At 37.0% G+C, this 13,124-nt stretch overlaps 1 protein-coding gene across 2 annotated transcripts; it reads right to left on the bottom strand.

Annotated features, from left to right (window-relative positions):
* Positions 1 to 1,356: 1,356 nt before the first annotated feature.
* Positions 1,357 to 7,052, bottom strand: LOC119796816 (probable gluconokinase). 2 transcript variants are annotated; one of them, XM_038305568.1, is made up of 6 exons: positions 6,800 to 7,052; positions 5,489 to 5,561; positions 4,598 to 4,628; positions 4,411 to 4,497; positions 2,613 to 2,656; positions 1,357 to 2,081 (listed from the first exon to the last, which is right to left on the bottom strand). In XM_038305568.1, exons 2-6 carry the CDS (start codon positions 5,524 to 5,526, stop codon positions 1,724 to 1,726), a joined length of 558 nt encoding a protein of 185 aa, XP_038161496.1. In that variant the 5' UTR covers positions 5,527 to 5,561; positions 6,800 to 7,052; the 3' UTR covers positions 1,357 to 1,723. The 2 variants fall into 2 exon arrangements, with proteins under 2 accessions (XP_038161496.1, XP_038161502.1); XM_038305574.1 differs by having other exon boundaries at positions 2,613 to 2,651.
* Between the last annotated feature and the right edge of the window lie 6,072 nt (positions 7,053 to 13,124).

Here is a 13,124-nt window from a genome sequence, read left to right as displayed (position 1 = left end):
TCCCCAAACCAAACCAATAAATACTTTAAATTACATTCAAGTATTTATGGATGTTGTTTTGTGCTAGTGTAAAAAGAAATCTAGCACATACCAAAATATAATTATCTGCAATGATTCTTAATGGTGAGACTTTCCCCATTATAATGAACAAGATGATTAATAATAATCACATTAAAACATCTAAGAACATTAAAGCTCCGCTCAAGAATTTAGGCCCTTTTTTATGTTTCCAAGAGGATCAGTGTTTCAAACAAGCACACAGGCTGCAGCTTAGAACGTAGAAACATACAATTAATCTTAACTCAAACTTATGCGGGTTTTAACTCCACCAAACAGGTACTGAGGTTATTTGCAGTATGTTAACAGAAACATAGATTTCTTATTTCAGGCTGAAGGAGAATAATATCCAAGATTACATCAGGATGTTAAACAAAACTACAAGGATTCATTTCTAAGTTTCAATTTAAAATGGGCACAAATTAGGAGCTAACATGGAGGCGATACTAGAATAAAGATAATCTGCTCCTCTGGGGAGAGAAGTTCTTTCTAAAGCTGACTGAGCTTTAGAAGAATGGCTGCAAAATCCTTTAAAAGAGGTGAGCCCAGTTGCAAAGAGATGCCTGAGGCTGGAACTGCTGCCTGAGATGCTTCAACACAATGTTGAGCAAAACTCTTAATTCCTGCAGTTAAACAAGACGTAACACTTATTTTCATGAAACCTCACAGTTTGCTTCCTGCAGGAAATGAACATCTCTCAAAGCATAATCGGTCATCATGCAGGGACCATTAGTTTAAAATATCATCTGTTTTTCAACTACATTAAATAAAAAAGTAGCATGATGACAATACTTTATATCCATGCTAAATCACAATTCGAATAATATTTAATTGCATTACATCAAATCCTTCTTATAACTGCTGAGCAGCTTCCTGCATGTCTTCAACAGTATTTTGACGATTAATCTTGGATGGTGAGCTCCTAATATTGAAGGCCAGCGTCGTCCTTATTTCTAGCTCCCTAAAAGGTTTAAATCTGTTATTTTGTTCAGACGTAGTGCATTTGGGTTGAGGCTCAGCTGAATCTAACTTGCTCCTTTTTTTCATAATAGGTTTGTTAACCTGGCGGCTAGATACGTTGCTGCTAGATGTGTTTATATCAACAGGAATTAAAAGAAGAATGATCATATTTTCTGGTTAGATCTTGACAAATCCACTCAGTGTGCTTTTATAGAATGCGTGATGCTAAAGGGAAGAAAGCTAAAGGTATAGTTATAGTTGTAAGCTGGTGTTTTAATCCTGAACTTTTGCTAATTGCTAAACACTTCATATTTCAGTGTAAAAAAAGAAGTTTAAACCTTTTTTTTTATTGTATTGTATACTTTAATTCTCAATAAGCTTATGGTAATGTTCTTAGCAATTTGGTAAACTTTTATCAGCTAATGGAACCCAACAAAAAGTTTGAGTAGAAAATCATGCACACCAGTACCAAGCATTCAAAACTGAAATTACATTTTCAAATAAAAACTTATTCAAAGGTTAAGGTTAACTTACTTAAAGGTTAAGGGAACAAACAAGATTATCAAAAAAAGGCATTGCAATTTAGCAAATGATATGTTTATCATTGATGTGTAGGGATATGTATGACATCTGGGTTGAATGGTCTTTTCAATGCTATACAGATAAAGTCAGGTTTATTTTTTTAACTGCTGCAGTGATTCCAGCATCACAGCTTCAGGCTTTTAATGTGCTTCTCAACCTCCAGGATCATCTCACTCAGGCTCTTCCGAATGTCCAGGGTTAGCATGTTCTCCTCCTCTGATGGAGGCTCCAAAATATCAAACTGGGAGCGCAACAGTTCTGCCTTCATGTAATGTCCCTGTCGGGCCACCATCCTCTGGTGAATGAGATCATAGTCACCGTGCAGGTACAGGAAGAAGACCTCTGGAGAGGCTGAATGTGAGGTGGTTTGGTGTGAGCAAATAGTTGGAGCCCCGGACATCGAGCCATGGAGGAGGATGTGCCTGTAGAGACGCTTCAGAGCTGAACAAGCTATGAGAGCATCTGAGCCGGAACACCTTTCTCTGTGACGAGAACACGTGAAGATGTCAAGAACGGCTTCTTTTACACCGCATGGTTAATATTGTTGAAGGGAGGAATAAAACCTTATGTTAAAGTTAGCATTAAGCATACCAATGATTAGCAGGCTGTGAAAAATAGTGCCATATGGATGCCAAGGAGAAGCAGTCTTTGATGTTACCATGTACGTTTTAACATCTTCACTTCTCCTCCTCATGCTCTAACTAAATCCGTCTTTACTCCCACAAAACCTTTCCGGTTTTCACCTTAATTTTCTAACCCACATTCAATGTTTTCTGATGTTTTTGAGCATTGTTACGCCTGTTCTTTCTTACCTCACTGCTGAGTGTCTGAGATTTGTAAGACTGAATTTGTGTTGCTTCCATCACTAAAAATAGCCGACATTCTATTGCTACACACTTTGCTCCTTGCTTTAAATGCTAAAGATGTTGTTATACTGGATGTAACTTAACATAAGGTGAAAATAATAGTTTTTCGTTTTCTTGTTTTCCTTTTATGGTACAATTTATTCTTACCTCTCAATGATTTCATGTAGTCTTAGAAGCCAAGGAAATCTGTCCTGAAAAAAAAACATTTTCCTTTGAGCAAACAGAATGTTTAGTTATTTTTTTAGATTTAAATTTATGAAGACAAAATGCAGGAAACACACGGGTAGTTTGTAAACTTTAAGAACCCAGTGCTTAGGATATCAAAAGCAAATAATGTAAATCCTGAAAAGTATCATTAGAAGAAGAGATGTGTCAGATTTTAGGTCAGCTGCAAGGAAAGTTGTGAGAATCAGATTCAAATGCTTTTTAATGTTGTTCTAACACATCAACTAGAGACAGACAGATTTTCCATAACCCCTATTTAAGATGTGAAAAATGCATAAAACTAGGTTTCATAAATTTATTTAAATCAGGGGTTTATTTGAAGGGGAAGAAAATAAATACAGGTTAAGAATTAACTGTTTGTAAATTAGAGGCACAACTGTCCATGCACTGGACGAATTCTTCAAAATAAAATTATTCAAGAATTTGTTTTAATTCAACTAATGACTTCCTGTTTTCCTGATGCTCCAACAGACTTTTTTTTTTTTGGTCATTGCTCACAGAGCACAAACTTACATTTAGTCTGTCCCCAAATACATAAGGGATGATAATAAAGGAGTAGAACAAATCCTGTGTTCCTATGAAGAACTGAATGGCATCTTGGTATCACAGTAACCATAAGAGGTTTTCTTCATGCTAACTGGCTCCAGAAAAAAATCTTCAATGTCAAATCTTTAAAAACATAAATGTGAGAAGTTTTAAAAACTATGAGACTTTTACTGGATCTGTGCACTTTAGTCAGAGCAGATGAATACATGGCCATTCAGAAAAAAAAAAATTTAGGTAGTCTGACATTAAATCATGGGCAAAAAGATGCTAAATCTACAGAATTTATATTGCACATTTACCCATCACCCACGCTGATGCGCAAACATTCATAAACAGACATGCAAATGGGGTATTATTGGCACAGAGACATAACAACCTGTAAAAATACAAAATATAGCTTTTAAATGATGATTCCATTTGAATCTATTATTTGCAACCAGTGGGTTAAAGGAGATTTGACAGAAGAATACATGTTTAAATAATCAGTTTCTACATTTAAAAATCACTCAAATGATACAAAACAAGATAGTTGAACGTTTTCCCTGAGCATTAAGAAGACAAATCAATTAAAAGTAGCTGTTATTACAATTTCACAATACTTTGATTTAATCTTAAGAACTTCTTTGCCAATATTCACTCGCTCAACACATTAAAGGCTGTTTAAAATAATGCAAATAAAATTAAAACATCAGGTAGAGTTTTTTAGGATGAATTTGCTCAGAAAAGGAATCTCACAGGCTTCAACTTGTTTTGCTTATGTTAACCTCATTCTGCCAGTTAACAACGATATGACAGGAAGATTTTTATTTTTTTTTAATGAAACCTGGCAGTAATCCTTTATTTACAGTTCTGCAACACTTCATCGTTTAATCTCAGTCTGCCAACTGTTGGCTGTCAGTGAAACATTGCAGCAAGTGTTGGACAGAGGTATTCCTCCTCAGCGTTCAGAATAAAGCTGTGCGTGGGAAGTTATCATCTGCTTCCAACCGCAGCTAACAGCAACCTGGTGCCAAATGCTGCCAGACTGTCTCTGCCTGGTGGTTCAAACTGATAGCCAGACCTAAATATCTAAAATGCAGTCTTAACTGTGAAGTTCTGACCCAGCTTTAGAGTTCCTGGAACTAATATATGAAATATGTCCATAAACATGATAATAAATCATTCCTGAGCAGACCTGATCTGTGAGAGGTTCACCTCGAGCCATCTTATCAATGTTCTCTTGAGGGTGGAAGTTATCTCCTTCATAGAAGGGCCAGCCAAGCTATGGACAATTACATGAGAAGGTTAGTATCACCTTCATATCAAGATAAAGTAATGAGACAGTGTTGTGTTCTGGTAAAGAATCATCCTGATTTATTTACCTTTTCAGAAAGAGACGTCCCTAAACTGGTTCTATTCGAAAAAACAAGAAAAAACGCCAAAAATTAGCAAATGTTCACAATAACTTTTAGAAAAAGTAATGATGGGAATCAGATGACTAATTATTAATAAAGCTATTTTAAGACTAATGAACAATTTAGGGAAAAATCTTCAGATATTTTACTAAGAGACATTTAAATAGATTGGTCACAGCATTACTATCTTAACCATAGTATTCTCTTGATTTTTTTAAGGTCTATAACCACATTTCATATTGTGCAGTATTTTAGCATAAGTCTTTTGATCCTTTTAATGATCATATTAACTCTTAAATTGGAAATTGCATCTTTAGCAGCTCACTTTTTGGTGCCACCAATCAACAAGCTCCTAGAGTGATTTAGATGCTATTTCAAGCCACTCTTTTTGGCAAAATGGCTCGAGCTCATTTAAACTGGCTCATTTCCTGGCACAGGTCTAAAGTATCGTCCAAATTTCTTATAGAATTCCATATAAAGTGTTCACCCTTATATTAAAACAAAGCTGAATAATCCAGAAATACCAGAACACCATAGTCACTCTCCACAGAAAGATGGATTGTGCATCAGCGAGGAGCTAACGCAATCTCATCCGGGAGAGACAAAAATGCTCAGACCTGCGGGAGAAGGCCGGAGTACCCGGGGAGAACCCACGAATGCACAAGGAGAAAATGCAAACTCCATGGAGAAAGAATCGAACCAGGAAACTTCTTGCTGCAAGGCAGCAGTGCTACCCACTACGTCACTGAGCAGCCCCATAAAAAACATCCAATGTATACATATTTTTAAGCAACAAAAGTTAGTGTAATAATGTTTAAATCAATCCAGATAGTAACCCTTAAATGTAAAATTACTTACTTTCCACAGCCTGAAACTCCCATTATGATGTAGATCATCCTGTCTGCTCACAGGTCTCAATGCATTTCTTGTGCTACAATAAATGATACAAGAAAAAAAACTATATTGAATTTTAAGGGTTGATGAAGTTTTCGGATCCTTCAATTGACTAAAATAACAACCCAAATACAAGAAACCTGCTAAATGTCCTTATTGAAGAAACAAACTTCTCTAAGATCACATCTCTAAACAACGACCTTTAACTTATTAAGCCTAGAAGGTTTCAGGAGCTATTTATGCTTGAAATGATGCAACTCAAATCAACAGGAAAACCTCCACAGTTATTATGGGTAAATGAAACCTTTCAGTACCAATGTAAAAATAAAAGATAAAGGAATAAATGTTTCAACGAAAGGGATTTATTTGTGCTTAAACAAATTAAAAAAAAAGTCTGTCTAAGTCTAATATTTATGATGCTATGGGACTATGTTGGCTTAAAGATGCCAATTAAAGGATCCCGTAATTACTGTAAACGTAAATTGTGCCATATTTAAAATACTGTGATATTTTCAATAGAAAATGTGATGGTAGCTTTCACAATCTATCCTTTATAGGGTAAACTACAGAGATGGATATATAATAGTTGACTCTGGATTATATAGAGAGATCAAATATCCCTATCTTGCTATGTCTTGTTGTAATTTTTCATAAAAGAGTAAATGCTTTCCTCTTGGCAAAAGGGTGACATGACTTCTTTAATCGTTATGCTTTCATCAGGTCCAATAAGTGTTTACACCCTTGCTGTCAGTTTCCCAGATTCAAATCAGATATAGGAAGGCTTTTTTACATCAATGCCATTATTTGCAGTTTTTCCTATCCTTTTCTGTAATTGGACTGCTGTTTCTTTTAGCCATTAACCTATCCATTTTTGATCTGAGCATACCATCTTTCATAACTTATGGTATATTTTAAATGTAATTTATTATTTTCATTTTTCTTTTGTATTGAGTACTTGTTTGTTTTCATTTGCCTTCTGTTTTGTGATTGACATACGAGTTTACCTACAGTGGTACAGTTCCATTGTAATCAGAAAGGGGAACCTATAACTGCTACGATGTATAAAACTGTTTATCGATAAGTTAATACATACATACATACATATATATATATATATATATATATATATATATATATATATATATATATATATATATATATATATATATATATATATATATATATATATATATATACTTTTAAAACTTATAGGACACGCTGCTGTAATTCGTGGCTTTTTACAAATCTTCACCCAACTGCACATTCTTGACTCACCGCTGGCCTACACTGAATGGATTAGTGATGTTTCCGTAGCGCTTCCGCAGCAGTGAAACAGTAAAACCCTGCCGACAAAAAGCCAACTTTATTTATTAAACATTCGGAGAAAGAACAACGCCTCTGCAGAAAGGGTAACAAGCGACAGTGCTCAGCAGAAAAACACCAAATGAAGGTAACATTCCCTCCTGCTCCGTGTGCGGATGGCCCCTGGCAGTCAGCTGTGCTGATGCGTGCTGACGCACAGTGCCTGCGCCTGCTCACTATTTAAAGGTACAGCAGCGAGATGCACTCCGTTACATCAAAACAAACGAGCACGTCTGCAATGACCTGTCTTTGACGTCATTACTGCAGGCATTGAAATCAATGGCGTAACTATCGGTAAGCAGAGACTGCAGTTGCTCAGGGGCCCCCGACCTCTTTGGGGCCCCGTCACTGAAACCTGGTGCCCCCCCTTTGCACCTATAGATTAGGACGTCTGACTGAAGACGTAAAGGTGCGAAAAATCCCTCTTCAAAGGATTTATACCCCAACATACAGGTGCTGGTCCTAAAATTAGAATATCATGAAAAAGTAGATTGATTTCAGTAATTCCATTTAAAAAGTGAAACTTGTATATTATATTCATACATTACATACAAACTCATATATTTCAGATGTTTATTTTGTTTAATTTTGATGATTACAAATGACAACAAATGAAAATCTCAAATTCATCATATCAGAAAATTAGAATATTACTGAAGACCAATAAAAACAAAGGATTTATAGAAATGTTGGCCAACTGAAAAGTATGAACATGAAAAGTATGAGCATGTACAGCACTCAGTATTTAGTTGGGCCTCCTTTGGCCTGTATTACTGCAGCAATGCGGCGTGGCATGGAGTCGATCAGTCTGTGGCACTGCTCAGGTGTTATGATAGCCCAGGTTGCTCTAATAGTGGCTTTTAGCTCTTCTGAATTGTTGGGTCTGGTGTATTGCATCTTCTTCTTCACAATACCCCATAGATTTTCTATGGGGTTAAGGTCAGGAGAGTTTGCTGGCCAATTAAGAACAGGGATACCATGGTCCTTCAACCAGGTACTGGTAGCTTTGGCACTGTGTGCAGGTGCCAAGTCCTGTTGGAAAATGAAATCTGCATCTCCAAAAAGTTGGTCAGCTGCAGGAAGCATGAAGTGCTCTAAAACTTCCTGGTATGTGGCTGCGTTGACCCTGGACCTCAGAAAACACAATGGACCAACACCAGCAGATGACATGGCACCCCAAACCATCACTGACTGTGGAAACTTTACACTGGACTTCAAGCAACGTGGATGAAGTGCCTCTCTTCTTTTCCTCCAGACTCTGGGACCTTGATTTCCAAAGGAAATGCAAAATTTACTTTCATCAGAGAACATGACTTTGGACCACTCACCAGCAGTCCAGTCCTGTTTCTCTTTAGCCCAGGCAAGACGCTTCTGACGCTGTCTGTGGTTCAAGAGTGGCTTGACACAAGGAATGCGACAGCAGAAACCCATGTCTTTCATACGTCTGTGTGTGGTGGTTCTTGAAGCACTCACTCCAGCTGCAGTCCACTCTTTGTGAATCTCCCCCACATTTTTGAATGGGTTTTGTTTCACAATCCTCTCCAGGGTGCGGTTATCTCTCTTGCTTGTACACTTTTTTCGACCACATCTTTTCCTTCCCTTCGCCTCTCTATTAATGTGCTTGGACACTGAGCTCTGTGAACAGCCAGCCTCTTTAGCGATGACCTTTTGTGTCTTGCCCTCCTTGTGCAAGGTGTCGATGGTCGTCTTTTGGACAACTGTCAAGTCAGCAGTCTTCCCCATGATTGTGTAGCCTATAGAACTAGACTGAAAGACCATTTAAAGGCTTTTGCAGGTGGTTTGAGTTAATTAGCTGATTAGAGTGTGGCACCAGGGGCCATCAATTTTGAACCTTTTCACAATATTCTAATTTTCTGATATGATGAATTTGAGATTTTCATTTGTTGTCATTTGTAATCATCAAAATTAAACAAAATAAACATCTGAAATATATGAGTTTGTATGTAATGTATGAATATAATATACAAGTTTCACTTTTTAAATGGAATTACTGAAATCAATCAACTTTTTCATGATATTCTAATTTTATGACCAGCACCTGTATGTCCGAGTTCAACATGATGGTGAGCCGTTTAAACAAAACACCAATAGCAAAGCAGACAGTGGTACTTTTATTTGCTATGTTAATAACTTTGTATAGTTCATTAGACGGTTGGTAAAAAAAAATACGCTCATATAATGTGTTTAAACCGCAATAAGATCTTAAAAAGAACAATGTATTTGAGTATTTAATTCTTTTTTTGCTACGACTTGGAATTATGGGTAATCGAGAGGTGTTCTACTTCATATGGGGCCCACAGATAAAGCTGCTTGCGGGCCCGTTCTTGTGTGCTTGGACAAGAAAGGCATAAAATAAATGTATAAAAAAATTATCTATCTATCTATCTATCTATCTATCTATCTATCTATCTATCTATCTATCTATCTATCTATACATACATACATACATACATACATACATACATACATACATACATACATACATACATACATACATATATATATATGTATATATATGTATATATATATATATATATTTATATATACAGTGGGGCAAAAAAGTATTTAGTCAGCCACCGATAGTGCAAGTTCTCCCACTTAAAAAGATGAGAGAGGTCGGTAATTTTCATCATAGATATACCTCAACTATGAGAGACAAAATGAGAAAAAAACACTGCATGAAAAGTGGGATTTTCGTCAATATACGGCACTGTTGATTGTCGTGGAACTTCAGGTTAGCGGCAGTTTACGGCAATTTGCAGGCTTCGTCGAAAACTCCCGTAAATTGTCAGAAATTGACGTGGAATTTCTTAGGCAGTGTTCCCCCCATGCCTCCCCCCCATGGAATTCTAGGGGAGGCTTTAACATGTAAATGAACATGCTGTGAGCTATACAAATGCAAACCAGGGTTGCAGGGGGGGTTTTACCCCAAGTGACATCTTTCTGAGGAAGAAAATCTCTGATACAAAGAGATCAGGCTTAGTATAGCCTCTCACATTTTAGCTTGAATTGATTTATTTAATTAAAGTATAGAGACCAAAACAGATCTTTTGCTGACAGAGCAATACATTTAGAGCAGTAATTATTTTTTTTAAAAATTTGCATTTAAGATAAAAAATAAAATATTGTCTGTCAATATGCTCAATTCACAATTACTTAAGTGGAAAAGTTTCAAGAAATGAGTCTGAGATGATTCACTTTATAACATGGCGCATTATCCTGTTGGAAGTAGCCATCAGAAGATTGGTACACTGTGGTCATACGGTCTGGCCAGGTCAAGATCCGCAATTGCAATTGCACCAAACAGGAAAAAGAACATCGACAAATTCCGGTTCGTCAAATTAAAATATAGCAGCAACAGATTGGTGACTAGAAATTATAGCGCAATTCTTATAAATATCTAAAAAAAAAAAAAAAAAAAACTAACACCGTTTATTTAAATGATTGGATCCAAACTATTGGTTATTCACCAACCAGGAAGCAGATTTCTCATCTCCATCAAAATATTTATTTTATACCGAGGGACTTAAAGTTTAATCAAATCCAGTTAAAACAAAACTTCTTATTACAGGAATGAAAAGAGATGCTAAGTTGTAGAGAACAAGTTCATAAAAAAAAAAGCAGTTTTGAATTATCCTTATCTCTGTTACAAAAATCTACAAAAAAATATATATATATATATTTGGGCAGAAACTGAACATATGCTGGATGATGGTGGGATTTTTTTAATATGTCATATTAAATTAAGCGCTCACAGGGTTCATACAGGAATGAGTGACTCTAATTTAATGCTATTTTAATGCTATTAGAAATGATTTTAATGCCATCAACAAGAACCATGTACACAAGTTATTAGTGTACATGAAATATGAAGGAGCTGTAAGCAGAGTTCCATGACTCCTGTATGTATGTAAACACACACACACATATATACGTATATATATATCCTCTAGCTTTTTCTCCGCCTGGAGCGATATAATATATCTGACGAAATTGTTTTTATAAGCATTTTTTATTAAAGAATTATAAATACTTCGATAAACATATTTAAATAATTTTAGTGCCAATTAAGGCCTTGATAAAAAAAAAAAAAAAGAATGATTTTTTAATTATTTTTATTGATCCGCCGAAACTCTGGTTCATCTCGCGCATGCTCTGTACGGTCTCCAAGAAACTTAGAGCGGCGGGGTGTGCAGCCACAGTGGAGGATGGATGCTTTGCTTTGTGCAGGCGGTCTGGAGCGTCTGGATTTTGGGGTAAAACTCCTCTTGGACGCGATGGTGACTCTGCATCGAACAAGACGAACTCAAAGAAGAGATGCTAGCGGTAAATATATGTTCGATTACTGCCTGCTAAGCTAAAAGCAGCCTAGCCTAAGCTACCGGCTAATAGCAGCCTAGCTATTAGCCTATCTAGCCTAGCCTTGCAAGAACAAGCTTTATTAAAGTGTATTTTTTGTGATTACAGGAAGCAGTACGCCGTCTTAACAACTCGGAGACTAATTGCAGGCGCTATGAACCGGAGCAAGGGTAAGATTTAAAGAATATGCTTTCATTCTGCGGTAAAAGGCAATGGATACGGATAGATACCGATCATAGCTTTTACATTTTGTTTTCACAGACTACTGTCGCCTCACAATGAGGCGGTGACCTCCTATTTGCTCGGAGCCATAATCAGCAAGTCAAGATTTGCACGATGTTGATAAAGACGACATTGTGTGTAAGTGACTTGTTTTAATGTTTTCTCCTTCCTTGTTACTGTGACTTGCGTTTGATTTTTTATTTATACCACTCTCATTTAATTGTTTTCCAGCTGCCTGTAAGACGTATTTTCAGACGGTACGCAGGAGCTTCAGATATACGCTGCCAGCCACACGCTGCGTGCGGAGGCAATCTGCTCAGAGTCGGGCCAGAAGAAAGAGGGTAAGACTTTATTTGGTGACTATTTTTCAGGTGCATTAATAGATGTGTTGTGTCCATACGCAGTGCGCTGATTCATTGTTTGTTTTTTTCAGCTGCTGAAAGCGAGGCAGAGTGTGCTAGCAGATGAGGAAGTGGAACTCTGGAAGTCCGCCGTCGTCGCGGTGTCTCTGGATGGATTGTACGGTCGCCGCCATTTCGTAGGCCGGATCTCACTGAACTCTGTGTTAAGCTGCAGTCCCGGTTAGAAGCGATGCCGAAGTACAGGGCCACGCACACTAGGCGTCTGCACATCGGACCTGCCTCGGAGGGAATGCTGCCACTTACCTCCAACCCCGAGGAAGCAAACGGACCGTTCACGGAGTTTTAATTTTTAGAAACGCATGTGTTTGGATACGCGTTGTATATAGTTGTGTGTGTTTCAATAAAGCTCTTTCTTTGCATAAACAGCTTCCTGGCAAATGTTCATTTCCTGTATAAATTCATTCATGTCCTTGATGGTAGCATAATAATTGTGTAGTAGTGTAGGGTAACATAAATACACACCATATGAATGAATAAATATATGAATGAATAAATATATGAATGAATAAATATATATATATATATGAATAAATATGTATATGTAAATATATTAGTGCTGTCAAAATTATCGCGTTATTAACGCGTTAACGCGAGGCCATTTTAACGGCGATAATTTTTTTAACGTGAGATTAACGCTATGTGGTTTTATGGTACAATTTTCCAAGTACATCCCGCTGCAGCCTGCGGGAAGGCGGGGCTATTTTCCCCCAGTCTATGCATTTCTCATAGGCTTCAAGAGCGGAGCTCCTCAAGGGAAAAAGACGCTCATACACTGGGTAGCGCTAGTGCCTTTTCTTTAAGCCCCACCACTAACAAACAAGTTGAGTGTCTGGTAACTAGTAGCAACCTGAAATACGCTGAGAAAACAGATTACTGAGGTGAAATGGAATCTCGTAGCAGCACTCTTGCCGTCTGTGTACGCAACAGGTCGTGTGTGTCTGTGTGTGGGTGAGTGGGTGTGTGTGTGTTCTCATTTTTGTTAAGAGGCTGAAAAGTAACTTTCTAGAGGATAGACTACCTTCATCTAGTGATGTCGGTCTATTGATTTTGATGTATTGATTGAAAATTGTTCATTATTACCTTGGTTAATTAACATCTAATGTTAACTCTACTACATTTTATAGCAGTAGGGTAAAATGCTTGTCTTTGTTCAAAAGACTGTATTAACTGTAAAGACTGTCATTTACATCAGCCTGTTTTCAGGGCCTTTTTTT

This window comes from Cyprinodon tularosa, unplaced genomic scaffold, assembly GCF_016077235.1.
Source record: "Cyprinodon tularosa strain WSP-4 unplaced genomic scaffold, ASM1607723v1 ctg115, whole genome shotgun sequence".
Classification (NCBI taxonomy): domain Eukaryota; kingdom Metazoa; phylum Chordata; class Actinopteri; order Cyprinodontiformes; family Cyprinodontidae; genus Cyprinodon; species Cyprinodon tularosa.
Note: the sequence above shows the minus strand (reverse complement) of the source record. Positions and strands in the feature narration are given on the sequence as shown.